The sequence below is a fragment of the Oncorhynchus tshawytscha genome, linkage group LG16, assembly GCF_018296145.1.
Source record: "Oncorhynchus tshawytscha isolate Ot180627B linkage group LG16, Otsh_v2.0, whole genome shotgun sequence".
In the NCBI taxonomy this organism is placed as follows: Eukaryota; Metazoa; Chordata; class Actinopteri; order Salmoniformes; family Salmonidae; genus Oncorhynchus; species Oncorhynchus tshawytscha.
Window position 1 is genome coordinate 36,234,785 of NC_056444.1, and position 20,300 is coordinate 36,255,084.

The 20,300-nt window shown below is 41.3% G+C and overlaps 1 protein-coding gene across 1 annotated transcript in view; it reads left to right on the forward strand.

The window, feature by feature from the left end:
* LOC112215611 (cadherin-6) overlaps window positions 1–20,300 on the forward strand; it is an 81,737-nt gene that overhangs the window by 44,658 nt on the left and 16,779 nt on the right. Inside the window, exons 3-4 of the mRNA XM_024374774.2 lie at window positions 14,296–14,590; window positions 19,339–19,458. Of these exons, the coding sequence (XP_024230542.1) occupies window positions 14,296–14,590; window positions 19,339–19,458 (415 nt within the window). The remainder of the gene's footprint in view (window positions 1–14,295; window positions 14,591–19,338; window positions 19,459–20,300) is intronic.

The window sequence follows — 20,300 nt, forward strand, 5'->3', positions numbered from 1 at the left end:
GGCCCTGACAGTACATCTCAGTAAAACAAAAATAATAGTGTTCCAAAAAAGGACCAGTTTCCTGGACCACAAATATAAATTCCATCTAGACACCGTTGCCCTAGAGCACACAAAAACTGATATACCTCTGCCTAAACATCAGCGCCATAGATAACTTTCACAAAGCTGTGAACGATCTGAGAGACAAGGCAAGAAGGGCCTTCTATGACAACAAAAGGAACATAAAAATACTTGAATCAGTTATAAAAACCCATTGCCCTTTATGGTTGTGAATTCACTAAATGGGACAAAGCACATTGAGACTCTGCATGCAGAATTCTGCTAAAATATCCTTTGGGTACAACGTAAAACACCAAATAATGCATGCAGAGCAGAATTAAGCCGATACCTGCTAATTATCAAAATCCAGAAAAGATGCACTCAATTCTAAAACGACCTAAAAGGAAGGGATTCCCAAGCCTTCCATAACAAAGCCATCACCTACAGAGAGATGAACCTGGAGAAGAGTCCCCTAAGGAAGCTGGTCCTGGGGCTCTGTTCACAAACACAAACAGACCCCACAGAGCCCCAGGACAGCAACACAATTAGACTCAATCAAATCATGTGAAAACAAACAGATAATTACTTGACACATTGGAAGAATGAACAAAAAAACAGAGCAAACTAGAATGCTATTTGTCCCTAAACAGAGACCACACAGTGGCAGAATACCTGACCGCTGTGACTGACCCAAAATTAAGGAAAGCTTTGACTATGTACAGACTCAGTGGGCATAGCCTTGCTATTGAGAAAGGTCGCCATAGGCAGACCTGGTTCTCAAGAGAAGACAAGCTATGTGCATACTGCCCACAAAATGAGGCGGAAACTGAGCTAAACTGAGCTAACCTCCTGACACATTTCCCTCAGATTACACAGACCCACAAAGAATTTGAAAACAAATCCAATTTTGATTAAACTCCTATATCTATTGGTTGAAATACCACAGTGTGCAATCATAGCAGCAAGATTTGTGACCTTTTGCCACAAGAAAAGGGCAACCAGTGAAGAACAAACACCATTGTAAATACAACCCATATGGATGTTTATTTATTTTCCCTTTTGTACTTTATCTAGTTGCACATCGTTACAACAGTGTATATAGACATAATATGACATTTGAAATGTCTCTATTATTTTTGGAACTTGTGTAATATTTAATGTTCACTTTATTGTTTATTTCACTTTTGTTTATCCATTTCACTTGCTTTGGCAATTTAAACATATGTTTCCCATGCCAATAAAGCCCCTTGAATTATATTGAGAGACAGAGAGACAGAAAGATTATGGAACTTTAGCAATGTGTCTCTCCTGTGTGTGCATGCATGTGTGTGGTGTGTGTCTCCTGTGCGTCCCTCTGCGTTATGGGGTGTGATGAGGTCGGGCAGTGACGAGGCTGTTGAACATCTGTCTGACAGTGTTACAGGGAGTAGGACGAGATGTCTGAATAAGATACGAGGGGCCCATCCCAAATGGCATCCTATTCCCTATATGGTGGAATAATATAGTGCTCTGGTCAAAGTAGTGCAGTGTATAGGGCATAGGGTGCTATTTGGGACACAGCTTAGGCCAATACTCCTACACTCCTCTCTCTCCTCTTTCCTCTCCCCTAACTGCTGTCAGTCAGAATCGTTTAAGACTTCTCTCTCCCACTGAGTCAGCTGTGGAATCATATTATTTATAATTTATCGTTGCTGTAGTTACTTTCTTTGTTCTGAATTCTGTTAGCAAGGTAATATTCAAATTAGAGGAGAAAATAAATTCAGCTGCAACATGAGTCCAAACTTTGAAAAAGTTTATATGAATTATATGAAAGAAAAAATACACGCTTACTTGATTAATTCCCAACATGTTATTCTGAAATATATGTTTAACATTCAAGTGTTTACTTATTAAAATCTATTACAGTTTATTTTGAATTTACAATTGTTGCCAGGAAGGCTAGTTGTGTTTATATGAGTCAACTAAGTCCCTATGGGCCCTAGTCAAAATTAGTGCACTACATAGGCGATGGGTTGCCATTTGGGACATACTCAGACTATTGGCGGACACCACAGGGCTAAAAGGGTAAAAGGGTGGCTTGTTGGACTAAGGGTCTTGTCTAAAACCATAAGCATGCCCAATAATGCTGTGATCCTCAAATGGCAGCCAAATGTGTCTACCATGACATTTGCTGTGCTAATAACATACATTAAACTGACAGAAAAAAATAATACAATATTCCATCTTCTAATTTGCAGAATTAGTGTTAAAAATGATGTGATGTAAAAATAAATGTTTAATGTATTAATGAATATATTATTACCATTCATAAATGTTATGATTAATGGATCTTGCAAAGTTTATTTATTGATATACAGTATATCTTTATTTTATTTTATGGGGTGGGGTGGGGTGGGGGAGGGGTAAATCAGATTTAAAATTTTGCTGATTGATTGTGGCTTCTATCAGTGTAATTGTCTGCATCATTTCGAATCCACAATATGTTTTGGGTAAATATATATACAGTACCAGTCAAAAGTTTGGACACACCTATTTTTGTATTACTATTTTCTACATTGTAGAATCATAGTGAAGACATCAACGTATGAAATAACACATATGGAATAATGTAGTAACCAAAAAATAAAAATGTGATAAACAAATCAAAATATATTTTACATTTGAGATTCCTCAAAGTTGCCACCCATTGCCTTGATGATAGCTTTGCACTCTCTTGGCATTCTCTCAACCAAATTCACCTGGAATGCTTTGCCAACAGTCTTGAATGAGTTCCCAGATATGCTGAGCACTTGATGGCTGCTTTTCCTACACTCTGCAGTCCAACTCATCCCTGTCACGTTTGTTATATGGAGGAGACCAAGGCGCAGCGTGATGTGAATACATACTTATTTAATGAAGAAAACACTAAACAAACTTACAAAAACAACAAAATGAATGTGATGCTATAATATAATAGTGCAGACACAGGCAACTAGACATAGACAATAACCCACAGAGAACCTAAGGAATATGGCTGCCTAAATATGGTTCCCAATCAGAGACAATAAACAGCTGCCTCTAATTGAGAACCAATCTAGGCAACCATAGACATACATAACACATAGACTAGTAGAACCAATCTAGGCAACCATAAACATACATAACACATAGACTAGTAAACACCCCCATAAACATACAAAACCCCTAGACAAGACAAAACCACATAAATCACCCTTGTCACATCCTGACCTAACCAAAATAATAAAGAAAACAAAGAATACTAAGGTCAGGGCTTGACAATCCCAAACCATCTCAATTGGGTTGAGATCGGGTGATTGTGTAGGCCAGGTCATCTGATGCAGCACTCCATCACTCTTCTTCTTGGTCAAATAGCCCTTACACAGCCTGGTGGTGTGTTGGGTCATTGTCCAGTTGAAAAACAAATGATTGTCCCACTAAGCGCAAACCAGATGGGATGGTGGATCACCGTAGAATGCTGTGGTAGCTATGTTGGTTAAGTGTGCTTGAACTGTAAATAAATCACAGACAGTGTCACCAGGAAAGCACCCTCACACCATCACACCTCCTCCATGCTTCACGTTGTGAACCACACATGCAGAGATCATCCGTTCACCGACTCTGTGTCTCACTAAGATACGGCGGTTGGAACCAAAAATCTCAAATTTGGACTCCAAACCAAGGGACAGATTTCCGCCAGTCTAATGTCCATTGCTTGTGTTTCTTGGCCCAAGCAAGTCTCTTATTATTATTGGTGTCCTGTTAATAGTGGTTTCTTTGGAGCAATTCGACCATGAAGGCCTGATTCACGCGGTCTCCTCTGAACAGTTGATGTTGAGATGTGTCTGTCACTTGAACTCTGTGAAGCATTTATTTGGGCTGCAATTTCTGAGGCTGGTAACTCTAATGAACTTATCCTCTGCAGCAGAGGTAACTCTGGATATTCCTTTCTTGTGGCGATCCTCATGAGAGCTAGTTTCATCATAGCGCTTGATGGTTTTTGCGACCACTTTAAACTTTAAAAAGTACTTGAGATTTTCTTGATAGACTGACCTTCATGTCTTAAAGTAATGATGGACTGTTGTTTCTCTTTGGTTATTTGAGCTGTTCTTGCCATAATATGGACTTGGTATTTTACCAAATAGGGCTATCTTCTGTATACCACCCTACCTTGTCATAACACAACTGATTGTCTCAAACACATAAAAATTCTGCAAATTATGTCACGATCATCATAATGAGTGGACCAAGATGCAGCGTGGTATGGTTCCATCCCCTTTATTATGAAGTGAAACTCAAAAAAATCAATAAATGCACAAAAAACTAAACGTGAAGCTGCTATAGTGCTCCCAGACAACTATACATAGTCAAGATCCCACAAAACACAAAGGGGAAATGGCTGCCTAAATATGATCCCTGATCAGAGACCACGATAAACAGCTGCCTCTGATTAGGAACCATGCTAGGCCAACATAGAAATATAATTACCTAGATGACCCACCCCGACCTAACCAACATAGAAAATAAAAAGCTCTCTATTGTTAGGGCGTGACAAATGAACTTTTACCAAGGCATACCTGTTAATCGAAATGCATTCCAGGTAACTCCCTCATTTAGCTGGTTGAAAGAATGCCAAGGGTGTGATGTCTTCACTATTATTCTACAATGTAGAAAATTGTAGAAATAAAGAAAAACCCTTGAATGAGTAGGTGTGTGCGAACTTTTGACTGGTACTGTATATCTTTAAATATATTTTCCTTCTTTATTATTTTTCACAAACACTGACACCCTCTCCTAATTGGAGTATGCTAATGGACAACAATAATTAGGCTTCCACTTCCAGCTTATTCATTAATTTCATGGGCAGTATATTTTACGTTAGTTATTTTTGTTTGTTTTTAGTCCCAGCCTTCAGCTAACCTCAACTACTCCCATATGTATCTCTGAAGACCATCCAGTTTTAATTTCTAACTACCATATATTTTTCTACTGTGCTGGTATTTTTTACAAATGTTCTGAACCTTTCTATTCTCATAGTTTCATAGTTTGTAAATGAAATATAAGAGTATTATTATATTATTGATTGACTAAGATTTTTAAATCACCCAGCAGTGCTATTTGCAGAGTTAGCTCCAAGTATATGTTGCAATATTTCAGCTGTTATTGAGCATGTGTCCAACGACAAGCAGTAACAAAACAAATTAACAAATGATTCTGTCTCTTTGCAACAAAATCAACAGAGCTGGGATGGTTGTATCCCCCTGTATTTATAACATTCTATTGGTTGCAAGAATTTAGTATTATATTTTAAATTGTAAAACTCAAAGTTTTGAATCTGGCATCGTTTTGTATAAATGTTTCATAAACCATGTGCCATGGAATCGGTACGTCGAAAATCTCCTCCCAACTATTTTGCAACCTGTATGGCACAGTTGTCCATTTTTTGGTCCTTACATGAAACTGGTATACTTTTTTATTTATCACAATTTTCTTTAGCCAATTTTGGTCTTTAATGCAGGTCCGAAAGACAAGTTCTTTACCTTCTCCCCTTTCCACTTGCCTCCTCCATTTTTGCTGTAACGTTGCAATAAATTGGTTGTAATTTTGGATAGAGGAGACATTTCCAGATTTTCTTCTTAACTGCATGTGTGACAACTCCACCAGTCTAATTTATGATATAATTTACAAAGATTATGTCGTTTTAGATTTTATTTCTCCCCCAAAAAAGTATTTTGATCAATTAGTATATTCGAGTTTAACCATAATATTTGTTATGGTATTTGTTCTGTCTTTTCCAGGAGATTAAACAAAAATGTCAACCAGTTTTTCTATTGCTTGTTTTAGCCAGTTCGTCAAATTTCTGCACTGCTAGAGCAGTCCGGTGAACTGTAAGTGCTGTCATTATGAAGTGGAAATGTCTAGGAGCAACAACGGTTCAGCCACAAAATGGTAGGCCACCCAAGCTCACAGAACGGGACCGCCAAATGCTGAAGAGTGTAGCACAGAAAAATCATCTGTCCTCAATTGAAACACTCACTTCCGAGTTCCAAAATGCCTCTGGAAGCAATGTCAGCACAAGAACTGTTCGTCGGGAGCTTCATGAAATGGGTTTTCCATGGCTGAGCAGCGGCACACAAATCTAAGATCACCAAGCGCAATGCCAAGAGTTGGCTGGAGGGGTGTAAAGCTTTCCACCGTTGGACTCTGGGGGTATGTGCAATACCATCGAGGATACGCCAAATAAACATGTGATTCACATTTTTTAATCACATTTTCAAACAGTCGATTTATATTTTCCAACGGGGCTATGCATTTGCGTGAGGTTTTTTTCTCAACTGAGTAGCCTCGTTTCACTGCCAAAAATGTAATTAAACCATTTAGTGTTCAGCAAAATAATAACACAATGTCAAATACAGGTAGCCTAGTCAAATAATTAACATCCAATCACATTAACTGTTACTCTCTTGCAGGAATTCCACTAACTGTCGTATGTAGCCAAATGTAGCTGCTGCTCGTATGTAGCCAAATGTAGCTGCTACTACCAGCAGTACTACACCTGCACCTGTCGACGACACAAGTTGTTCTGCTTCCACGAGCACATCCAATGCTAGCATCAGTAATTCTACATTTGTTGTTCGCCCATCGAGCATGGACATTGACAGTTGTGAATCTGATGCAGCCGAAGAGCTACTGCCCCCCTTACCCAGGAAAGCACCGAACAACAGACCGGGATGTTGGACCATTGAAGAGGTGCAAATATGATGAGAACTACATTGATTTGGGGTTCACTTATATTGGGAGTAGTGCCTTTCCTCAGCCACAGTGTGTTATATGTGCAAAAGTACTATGTCACAACTCGATGAAACCTTCACTTTTGCACAGACATTTAGAAACAAAACATGCCAATTTGAAAAATAAGCCACAGGAGTTTTTTGAGCGAGAATTAAGATGACTTTTGAGTAGTAAGACATGTATAAAAGCAACAGATACCATTAATAAGAAAGGTCTAGATGCATCTTATGGTGAGCTACCGAGTGGCTAGGACAGGCAAGCCCCATACTGTTGTGGGGGACTTAATTCTTCCTGCTGCCGCGGATATGGCTGGGACAATGCTGGGGGAAAAGGCCCAAAAAACTATACATACAATGCCTTCATCAAACAACACTGTTTCACAACGCATCAGTAACATGGCAGGATATGTTTTGAAACAATTATTGCTTCGCATACAAGCCAGTGAATTCTATTGGTTACAGCTGGATAAGTCAACAGACGTGGCGGACCTGGCCAGGATCAATTAAGGAAGACATCCTCTTCTGCAAACCACTGGAAACCAGGACAACGGGAGAGGATATTTTGAAAGTACTTGACAGCTTTGTGACATCAAATGGACTTTGGTAGTCAAGATGTGTTGGTATCTGTACTGATGGCGCAAAAGCCATTACAGGGAGACATAGTGGAGTGGTAACGCGGGTGCAAGCAGTTGGTCCCGACGCCACTTGGGTAAACTGCAGCATCCACCGAGAAGCTCTTGCTGCTAAGGGAATGCCTGACACAAACAACTGGATTCGTTATCCCTTTCATGCCCTGCTTCCAGTCCACTTACCGATATCTGAACAAGAGAGCCTCCTCGAAATTGCAGCAAGTGGTTTTGTGAAAATTTAATTTAATCAGAAGCCAATGACAGATTTCTGGATTGGGCTGCGCTCAGAGTATCCTGCCTTGGCAAATCGCGCTGTTAAGATTCCCTTTGCAACCACATACCTATGTGAGAGTGGATTCTCGGCCCTCACTAGCATGAAAACTAAATACAGTCACAGACTGTGTGGAAAATGATTCAAGGCTGAGACTCTTTCCAATACAACCCAACATGCAGAGTTATATGCATCCTTTCAAGCACACCCTTCTCATTAACCTGTGGTGAGTTATTCACAATTTTCAATGAACACAAGGTTTTATATGTAAGATTGTTAAATATAGAGCAAAATGATTGATTATTATTACTGTGAGCGGACCAAGTAATTGGGTGTCACTCTAAAGCGGAAAGGTGGAATAAACGAGTCAGGAGTAGGTTTTCTTGATTGAACACAGTTCTCTATTGAGGGCATTTGGTCAACACAAACACTCCAACATAATCAATGAAAATCTTCTAAGGAAAAAACATACATCTTCTTCTCTAGATGAAACAAGAACACAATAGGATTATCTTTAAACTACAACAAAAAGTCACGGGATTGTCACCGTCTTAGTGGTTCTTCCTGGATAGCTCCTCTCTCTCGGTGGCCATCTTCCAGAGATAGTTTCCCCCCCCTCTCTGCTGGTTCCATTCTCTCTCTTATAGGGGAAGGAGAGTATGTCATTAGTACCGTCAGCTGTGCTTAATTGCCTCTGGTTACCTTGTCTCCCATGCCTTGTTGGGCTACTATCCATGAGCCCAGCCTCCCCTCTGGTGGTCCTTCCACATTACATTATTATTTGTGCCTTGGATCTATAAGAGCTCTTTGTCACTTCCCACGAGCCGGGTTGTGACAAAAACTCACACTCATTCTTATGTTTAATAAATGTATGGTACAGTGTGTGTGTGGGAAGGAGGGTTACAATGATGGCAAAAATACAACATTTGAGAGTTCGCTGACCCTGGTGCTAGAGGGGGTACACAGCTGGAGGTTGAATGTTTGAACGGGTAGGGGACTATAAAATGTTTGGGAACCACTGCTATGGAGTGATTAACCATGCTTCACCATCTGGCAGTAAGGCAGACAAATCTGTGTTTGGCGGATGCCAGCAGAATTCTACCTGCCCCAATGCATAGTGCCAACTGTAAAGTTTGGCGGAGGAGGAATAATGGTCTGGGTCTGTTTTTCATAGTTCGGGCTAGGCCCCTTAGTTCCAGTGAAGGGAAATCTTAACCCTACAGCATACAATTACATTCTAGACGATTCTGTGCTTCCTACATTGTGGCAGCAGCTTGGGGAAGGCCCTTTCCTGTTTCAGCATTACAATGCCCCCGTGCACAAAGTGAGGTCAATACAGAAATGGTTTGTTTAGGTCGGTGTAAAAGAAATTGACTGGCCTGCACAGAGACCTGACCTCAACCCCATCAAACTACTTTGGGATGAATTGGAATGCCAATTGCGAGCCAGGGCTAGCCCTCACTAATGCTCTTGTGGCTGAATGGAAATGTCCAATATCTAGTAGAAAGCCTTCCCAGAAGAGTGGAAATTGTTATAGCAGCAATTGGGGGACCAACTCCATACTAATGCCCACGATTTTGGAACGAGATATTTGATGAGCAGTGTCCAAATACTTTTGCTCATGTAGTCTATGTTTGTAAACTTGCCATTAAGAAGTACCATGATAATTTAGTGTCCATATAGCTGTACCGTGATATTTGCACTGTTAAGGATTCTGTAGCTGTGACTAACTGTCCTCCAATATCCCACCTGCTAAAATTCCCCTTATTCAAGTTGGGTTGTCGTCCCTGTGACTGGTTGACCATCCCTGTACACATGGATCCTATGAACTTTAAGAGATGTATTTAAAAATGTTTATTTAACCTTTATTTAACTAGGCAAGTCAGTTAAGAACAATTTCTTATTTAAAATGATGAACTAACCTGGACGACGCTGGGTCAAATGTGCACCACCCTCCCAATCACGGCTGGATGTGATACAGCCTGGATTGGGACTGCAGTGACGCCAATTGCACTGAGATGCAGTGCCTTAGACTGCCACGCCACTCGAGATAGGGGCCCATCCTTGAAAAAGAGCACGATGCCACCTATAGTACAGAACCAGATCCGCAGGCAGCATCATTTCGAATGCCTTCGCCTCGGTTTTACTGCTTTTAGTTATAAAAAATATATACACTGCCCCAAAAAATAAAGGGAACACTAAAATAACACATCCTAGATCTGAATGAATGAAATATTCTTATTAAATACTTTTTTCTTTACATAGTTGAATGTGCTGATAACAAAATCACACAAAAATTATCAATGGAAATCAAATTTATCAACCCATGGAGGTCTGGATTTGGAGTCACACTCAAAATTAAAGTGGAAAACCACACTACAGGCTGATCCAACTTTGATGTAATGTCCTTAAAACAAGTCAAAATGAGGCTCAGTAGTGTGTGTGGCCTCCACGTGCCTGTATGACCTCCCTACAACGCCTGGGCATGCTCCTGACGAGGTGGTGGATGGTCTCCTGAGGGATCTCCTCCCAGACCTGGACTAAAGCATCTGCCAACTCCTGGACAGTCTGTGGTGCAACGTGGCGTTGGTGGATGGAGCGAGACATGATGTCCCAGATATGCTCAATTGGATTCAGGTCTGAGGAACGGGCAGGCCAGTCCATAGCATCAATGCCTTCCTCTTGCAGGAACTGCTGACACACTCCAGCCACATGAGGTCTAGCATTGTCTTGCATTAGGAGGAACCCAGGGCCAACCGCACCAGCATATGGTCTCACAAGGGGTCTGAGGATCTCATCTCGGTACCTAATGGCAGTCAGGCTACCTCTGTGCGGCCCCCCAAAGAAATGCCACCCCACACCATGACTGACCCACCGCCAAACCGGTCATGCTGGAGGATGTTGCAGGCAGCCGAACGTTCTCCACAGCTTCTCCAGACTCTGTCATGTCTGTCACATGTGCTCAGTGTGAACCTGCTTTCATCTGTGAAGAGCACAGTGCGCCAGTGGCGAATTTGCCAATCTTGGTGTTCTCTGGCAAATGCCAAACGTCCTGCACGGTGTTGGGCTGTAAGCACAACCCCCACCTGTGGACGTCGGGCCCTCATACCACCCTCATGGAGTCTGTTTCTGACCGTTTGAGCAGACACATGCACATTTGTAGCCTGCTGGAGGTCATTTTGCAGGGCTCTGGCAGTGCTCCTCCTGCTCCTCCTTGCACAAAGGCGGAGGTAGCGGTCCTGCTGCTGGGTTGTTGCCCTCCTACGGCCTCCTCTACGTCTCCTGATGTACTGGCCTGTCTCCTGGTAGCGCCTCCATGCTCTGGACACTATGCTGACAAACACAGCAAACCTTCTTGCCACAGCTCGCATTGATGTGCCATCCTGGATGAGCTGCACTACCTGAGCCACTTGTGTGGGTTGTAGACTCCATCTCATGCTACCACTAGAGTGAAAGCACCGCCAGCATTCAAAAGTGACCAAAACATCAGCCAGGAAGCATAGGTCCTGAGAAGTGGTCTGTGGTCACCACCTGCAGAACCACTCCTTTATTGGGGTGTCTTGCTAATTGCCTATAATTTCCACCTGTTGTCTATTCCATTTGCACAACAGCATGTGAGATTAATTGTCAATGAGTGTTGCTTCCTAAGTGGACAGTTTGATTTCACAGAAGTGTGAATGACTTGGAGTTACATTGTGTTGTTTAAGTGTCCCCTTTATTTTTTTGAGCAGTGTATATATATATATTCCCACTGTTGACAAATAATACATGTAATAATATAAGCACTTCTACGAAGGATTGTTACCCATAACAATGGCCTGTAGTAGGAAGTCATTTTTTGTCACTCAATTACCCAACCTGTCATGGTCTTCCTCTTCATCTGAAGAGGAGAGGCGAGAAGGATCAGAGGACCAAAATGCGGCGTGGTTTGTGTTCATCTTGATATTTAATAAAGAAAACACTGTACACTGAAACACACTATACAAAAACAATAAACTAAATAACGACCGTGAAGCTAATGAGAACTGTGCTGACACAAGCAATCAACATAGACAATCACCCACAAACAAACAGTGAAAACGAGGCTACCTAAGTATGATTCTCAATCAGAGACAACTTATGACATCTGCCTCTGATTGAGAACCATACTAGGCCAAAACGTACAAATCCCAAAATCATAGAAAAACAAACATAGACTGCCCACCCCCATTCACGCCCTGACCATACTAAATAATGACAAAACAACGGAAATAAAGGTCAGAACGTGACACAACCCCTCCCAAACAGACCTCTGCCCCTCTCTCACCTAGACCCCCCCCACACACACACACACACACACACAAATGTTCAACAGTTTATCTTGCAAATTTGGTTGATGTTGCCTTTCCAAACTATTGTCTCGTAACCTATTTTTATTTTTTAGACTATGGGATGCCATACAGAACAGAAATGCGCTCCAAATGTCTCCTATGGAGCTAGTAGCCGTAACACTGAAGCATTGTCTTCGTGTGCATCCCAAATGGCACCCTATTCCCTAGTGCACTACTTTTGAACATAGTGCCCCGCCTTTGCTCTATTTCATTATGAAGTGATATCACGGAGGACGCAGGAGAAAGGGCCCTGCGCATCTACTTCTGGAGGGCGCCTGGTGGCCATGCTCATTGCACATGTGGCTTCGCTCTTCCCCCAGTGACGCTTTAATTACATTTTCAATAGAAATTGATCAGGGGCCATTGTGAATGCACGTCTGGCTGCTGGATTGATTTCTGGGAGAGGTTTTTCTCCTAATTTGAGTAGGAGGCACCCAGATTGGGACGTAAATTAACTTCCATCATAGCGAGGGGTGGTGGAGTGGGTGACTGAAAGAGGAGGGAGACGGGAGGGGTCACAAACAGTGGCAGACAGAGAAAGACGCATGCAGGGCTGTAATGAGGCATTGCGCGCTAAAGCAGTTTGGAAGATAATGATGTTGAATAACTTTATTTTCACTCAACTGACTCTCTGACTTTTCAGATGGTTCGGCACAACAGAACCACACACATAAACAGTCAGTAGCTGGCTTCTCCCAGTTCGGTTATCATAGCTTTCACTTAGTGTATCTTTCAGTGTTTACAACAAGCAAATGCAACAATCTTAAAGATACTAATCTTAAAAGGCAGCCATTTTGCTTCCACAGCTTTGTTTTCACACAGAACACAATGAATTAGTAATATTAAGCCTTCCAGCACCTGGAATAAAAACCCATTCATATGTCATAACGAGAGAGAGGTTGCATACTGTCTTTATCCCAAATGGCTCCATTTTTCTTTATTTTTCTTTATTTAGGGAATAGGGTGCCATTCTGTTACAGTGCTCCACTGACTCCACAATCTAATATACTCCTTCTGTCCAGAACCAGAAGCTAGCAAGTCACACACCACATATGGTCACACACCACATATGGTCACACACACTCAGAGGTCACACCCACCACTCCGATAGCTGACGCACATACTGTACGCATCACACACACAGACAGATACCGTATGCCTGTATAGGTGGAAAGATGTATTTGGTCATGTGTATGTTTATTTGCATATACTGTATGTGCACTGTGTTCTTGTGCGCATGCAAACGTGTCTGCCTCTCCCCTTTACTTTCATCTGCAATTATCACCATGTCCTTGGTGGTTAAAATAAATAAAAAAGGAGGGAAGACAGCATGAGGAAAAATAGGAAAGACAAGGGATTGTGGCCCAAATGGCACCCTATTCCCTATATATTGCATTTCCTAAGTAATGCACTATATAGGGAATAGGGTGCCATTCAGGATGCAGACAAGCTTTTGATGAGTTCCCGGAGATAAATATGTTGAGGGGATTTGGTGGCTGAATTAAAATGTCAGCGCAAGCTAAGCTGTTGTTCATGCAGAAAGAAACAGGCCGCATCAGGAGAGACAGCAAATAGTAGAGAGGAGACGGTGTGGAGAGGAGACTGTGTGGAGAGGAGAAGGTGAGGAGAGGAGAGGGTTGAAGAGGAGAGGAGTGTAGAGAAGAGGAGTGTAGAGAAGAGGAGAAAGTGAGGAGAGGAGAGGATGGACGAGGAGAGGAGTGTAGAGGAAAGGAGGGGAGAGGAGAAGGTGAGGATAGGAGAGGTTTGAAGAGGAGAGGAGTGGAGAAGAGAAGAGAGGATTGAAGAGGAGAGGGGGAGGAGAGGAGGGATGAAGAGGAGAGGAGGAGAGAAGACCCAGTCAGAAGTGGAACGGTCATGTCATGTTTCTACAACATGTTAATAAAGACATCTGATCTTCTCTGAGTTAGTAAATGGCGGGTTGTATGAACACACAGCACTTTTGCTTCTTTGTCCTTTCGGTTTTGTACACCAGCTTCAAAAAGCTGAAAATACAATATTTGGGGTTATTAAAGATATATTTCACAGAGGTTTAGATTGTACAATGTTTCTTTACAGTAATTGCTTGTTTTGTCACATAAACTGACATTTGGTGAGGTGATAGAATTTTAGAAACCATTTAATTACAAAAATATATTTTATTGTGATCTACTGAGAACTGACTTCTCATCGCTCCACAGCTCCACTCAGACGGGGACCGGGGTGACGGTAGCATACGGTACGTCCTGACTGGCGACGGAGCCGGTACTCTGTTCATCATTGATGAGAACTCAGGAGATATCCACGCCACTAAGAGGCTAGACCGGGAGGAGAAGGCCTACTACACACTCCGGGCCAAAGCCGTCAACAGAATCACTAACACCTCTCTAGAGGGAGAGTCAGAGTTTATTATCAAGATCCATGACATCAATGACAATGAACCCAAGTTTACCAAGGATCCCTACTTCACACACGTACCTGAGATGTCCCCATTGGGTATGTATGAACACCTACACCCTAACCCCTACTTCACACATGTAAAGATCTCCCCACTGGGTACGTATGAGCTTCTACATCACAAATGTACCTGAGATGTCCCCACTTGGTACAGATGTAGGATTTGAATATTTGCCCGTTTGCTATAGCAGGAAAATAATCTTGTGGCAACAGGAAATGTGAATTACTATACGGATTATAATTAATGAACATTTTTTTATGGGTTGATGCACTTTTCTATCGAGAAAATATGTCTGAAATTTCAAATGGGAAATAACTAACTTGAAAAGTCTTTTTAAGCTGACATACACCACAAATTTGCATTTCTTGCTTCGCAGGAAAATTCTAAGCTACAAAAGAGTGATCAAATTAAGATCCTACATCTGTATTAGCCCCTACTTCACACATGTACCAGAGATGTCACCACTGGATACATAGGCTACAGAGTGCATCCCTAAATCCAAATCAACCACTTGTGCCTTGGGTGTAACTGTAACTCACAGCTTGACCGAACGTTTTTAAACAGCGCAGTTAAACTGATAGCCTGGAAATCATTATGAAAGAGGGGGATTCCATGCAGTCAGTGGTAATAATACATTCCAGTCTTGTATCTGCAATGAATAGCAGCATTAGAAGGCTTATGATGTGTGAGACACGATAGAGTTGTTACAAGCAAATGCCTATCTTATTGGATCAATGAGGGCTTTATCAATCATAATAATGAGAGGAGAGATTGAATGCGTCCCAAATGGCATTTTATTCCCTATGTACATACTGCACCCCTTTAACCAGGTCCCATATGGCTCTGGGCCTCGGTCAAAAGTAGTGCACCACATAGGGAATATGGTGCCATTTGAGACGTAGATATTGAGTCATTAAATGAGAATGATTACAGGCCATGCACTGGTTCATTACAGCGAAACAAACAAGGTAAAGCGGTCCAACAATGCTGATTATATCAGATACTTAAGCTAATCTTTTGAATACACTGTTCGGTGTTCAATTACAACACATTAAACACGAGATGAAGCGGTCTATATTTCGGTCATGTGTATGCCAATAGTTGGAATCTGCATAATCTATCCAGTTCAGTGGGTAGATGGCTGAAGATATATGACGTATACTCTGAACACGAACACACTCTCTAACACCTGCGTAAAGCCACACTCTCATCAGTACATTAGCTTTCATCGTCGCTCACGTCAAAAAAAACGCAACTGATGGAAATGACGACGTAGAACTTTTAACTTTACAGAGTTAAAGAACTTTGTTCTCTCCTGGTGCTGTAAGTGCGAGTGACAGTGGTGACACAACACAGGCAGGTGACAAACCCCGTCACTCCGTTCACCAGATCTAAGTAGGAAAAGCAGTTGCCTGTTGTAACAAGTGAGGTGTGATGCCACAGCCTGAAAGTGGACCTGTTGTGAACCTGCCTTTTATAGTGCAATCCACTGTAGATTATTTTGCCTTGTGAAATCCTGACAATTCCCTCTTCAGAGAGGAGATAACATCATATCACTAAGCTTGAACATGAGTTTATTTATAAAGTAAGAGGTTAAAGAGAAAAGAAACCTCAGATGTTTGGCAGTTTGGCAGTAATGTAACGTGCCCACTATATTCATCCTTGCAGATCTCACGTTGCCACTGAATTAGAACAAGTTTCACTTGGTTACAATTCCCAATTCCAATCTGTAGCGCAATTCTATATATTTATGTTCATTTCCATTAACTAAATTTATTCTTCTTATGCATTTAATGAGGCAACACTGGGCCCCGCTAGGCATCGTTGGAACGTACCATTTGACTAAAACTTCTCTCCTTTGTTCCCTTGGAATATCATTTTCTGCCTCTTTGACAAGGAAAATGGATCATAGCCGTTGCCTAAGTGATCATGCCAAATGTAATCATATTGTCATTGATTCAAGATTTTTACACTATTTTAGCTGAACAGCATACCAGTTACCTTAAAATCCCGATTCCATTTCATGACTTCCCTTACAAAAACAAAAACAAGACATTTGCAGTTTCACATGTGAAAATCAGATATTAATATTTGAAAATCGCATTTAACTGTTTTCACATGTTGAGCTGAAATATTCACGTGAAAACAAAAAAGACACGTGTGTGGTCAGGTGTGTATAGTTCACGTGTATTCAATATAGAGTTAACATGTTAACACCACCTTTTCACATGAGGAGAATAACATATTTTCACCTCACATCTGGAATTATCACCTGTGCTCCCTCTCAGGCCTCTAGGTCACCAGGCTGCTCGTTTGTTACGCGCATTTGCCCAATTTGACACTCACCTGGACTGCATCACCTCCTTGATTACCTGCCCTATTTATGTCACTCCCTTTGGTTCCTTCCCCAGGCGCTATTGTTTCCGTTTCTGTTTCCTGTCTGTGTGTTGTTTGTGTTTTGTATTATGTTACATTTATTTCTTAAAACACTCCCTGAACTTGCTTCCCGACTCTCAGCGCACTCATTACAGGAATGAGCATTTCCACGTGAAAAAGCTTCTTGTAAGAAAACCTTAACTCACATGTGGAATAGGGTTGAATATTTTCACCGTATTTGACATATGTTTAATCCCGAGAATAAATCACTTTTCTCCTGCCAAAACCGGAAGTGTCATTCAAAAGCATCATAAAGCATATAAATAAACCTATGTATGGATTTTTTAAATTTTTAATTCAAGCCTGATGCTACCTGAGTCTGATGAGCCATACATTAAAGACATTTTATGAGCCCAAGCCCCCCCAAAAAAAAAAACAAATGATTGTGGCGTTATCCAATACATAGCCTATATGATATAGGCTACTGCACATTACGCACAACATAAAAACATAAAAGTCCATAGATGTAGCTAGCTAATGTATATACTTTCTTGGGTAAATAAATGAAACTAGCTCCAGTTAGCAATTACTTTTGAGTGTGAACTGTATTACTGTATTATACTGTATTATATGGACTGGAATTACACACATCGTTCAAACCATGATAAAGCAGGGAGAGTACATGTGATTCTGATGCAGCACATCCGGCCTACAAAGTAACAAGTATAGGCTAACTAATTTGATTTCTAGAAATATAATAGAGCTTATTTGTATAATTAGTAGCCTGACGCATATATACATTTCATAATATTTCCCCTAATGTTATTAGCCTACCTCCTCTTTCTCTCTATTGTTGCTTCATTCCTTCCTTCGCTTTCAACAGTTAAATTAAATACGTTTTGTTGTCCTAATCTTCATCATTGTAATGACATCCTTGAATAATAAAGAACTAGAATTAGAAGCACAAGGCTTTCACTTCTCCTGACAAAGATTGAACGGTTATGGGTCTGAATAAACTAACTGCTATAGCATCGCGCATTCACGCTGCTGTAGTTTACAATCAGCAAACAATAGCTTGCGTCCCTCTTCGAATAATCTATTGGTATAAGAAATGTAAAAACAAATGTTCAGCAAGCTATTCTAGTCTAACTTTTTCCTGCATGAGACTCCAAGAGCTGAGGAGCATTTTTTTAAGGAGAGGCCAGCGGAGCACACGGTGCGTTCCTGTTGCGCAAGAAACAGAAGCTATAAGTTAGAAGCTTATTATACATAACCCCCTCATTCATTAGCTAAATATAAGGCTAATATTGCATTGAATTCGTTACCTGAAAGAGGCGGGTCAGGACATCTATTTATAGGGCTATATAGCAATCTAGAGAAGGATGATCTATTTTGGATGCAATTTGAATGGAGTTGATGGAGAGAGCTCGCGCTTGCACTGATTTAAAGCAACGATATCCGAGTGATAGGCTGATTTTAAATAGTCTGCAGCTGCAATAAAACATCTTTACAATTCAAAAATAAGGTGACCCCCCCCACCCGAAAGCCAGATGGAGATGGGTGAATGAGACACACAATCAGTCTTTATTACTGTAGCATAGACTATGCTGCAGCAAATGTAGGCCTACCTGTCACAAGACAAAAAGTTACCATGATGAGATGATACTGTAGTTCTACATGCATTTTGAACTGTGCTCCATCCCGAGATGGGCTGTCTGTCCCCACCCTGAGTGTTGATGATTCATCACGCAGAGGCCATAGAGAAGCCATATTTAGATATGTTATATCATTTAACAGTTCCATTTCACACCATGCTGTTCATATAAATCATTTATCATAATTTACCGGTTTCTCGCAGTTATTTATCCCTGCAAAAGGGAATGGTTTTGGGCGGATAAATCCCAGTTAATCTCGGTAACCGGGTTCCTGCCATTCAACCCTAATGTGGAATTGCACTTTCACATGTGAAAAATGTGAAAAATGTTTTCACTTGTAGATTCATGGTATCACATTGAAAAATCGCATCCCCATGTTGTCACATTTATTAAACATGAGATCATTGATTTCATATGTAGTTTCATAATATCACATGTTGATTTTACATGTTGTCACATGAGATCACATTAAATTCATTAGGTTTTCCCATAAGGGCATATTCCTTATATAGTGCACTTGATTTGACCAGAGCCATATCGTCAAAAGTAATGTACTATAAAGAGAATATGGTGAAATTTGTGACACAGACATACATATACTTCAGTTCAGTCCAGTTCACTTTATTGGCCTTATTCAGGAAGTTGTCTTGTGCTATTGAGAGCGTTCCCCAACACCCCTTGACTCCATTTCATGTGTATAACTTTGCTCACCAAGTCACTCTCTTTCTTCTTCTCCTCCCTCCTTCCTTCCCCAGGCACAGTGGTGATGCAGGTGACCGCTACAGATGCTGACGACGCCACGTATGGTAACAGTGCCAGGGTGGTCTACAGCATCCTACAGGGACAGCCATACTTCTCTGTAGATCCCAACACAGGTCAGTGTAAACAGGCACCCCATCTTTCTTCTTCGTCTGTAGACAGAAAGGAGAGGTAGGGTCAATTACAATGCAAATACAGAGTTCTATAATAATTACCTTCTATAGTCTATCGGTTGCTTGAGGAGGCAAATGTTCCCATAGAGTCAACAGGGAACAGCACACACAAGGTGCCACTTCCCTGTCTTACTGATGTTTCATCTTGCACCCGAATGCAACCTAAAGTCCTACTGAGAGTGAACCAGGTTGCGAAAAGTGCACTACCCGTCATTACCACGGAGACTGTGTGTGTGTGTGTGTGTGTGTGTGTGTGTGTGTGAGTGTGCGTGCAACATGACCATTAACTCCCATGTCAGACTGAAGCGACATGACAGAAAAGAAGGGCAGAACCTCTGCCAACCACCGCCTTTCAATCCCATGGCTCAGCCATCACTGCTAGATTTAATAATTTGTCATGTGTGCTTTGGAATGGACCCTGGTGTTTTGTTTGCTTAAACAAAAGGGAAATTGCAACAAAAAAATCTATTTGCAGATTAGTGCAGGGCTTCACATTAATATGGTTTATCCCAGATGTGCCATGTAAGCTGACATCCCCCCCCCTACACAAAGGCAGGCTTGGACAACAGCATGATTCTCTCTCTCTCTCTGTATGTCTTCCCCTGTTTGTTTGCGTGGAGTGAGAGAAAGAGAGAGAATAGACAGAGTGAGAGAGAAATAACAAGTAGAGCGAGGGAGAATGAGAAGAAAGATAAAAATAGATAGGGAAGAGAGATGCATTCAGAGACTGTGTATTGGTGTACACATGCACACAATATATTGTAACTCTATATGGAATACACGTG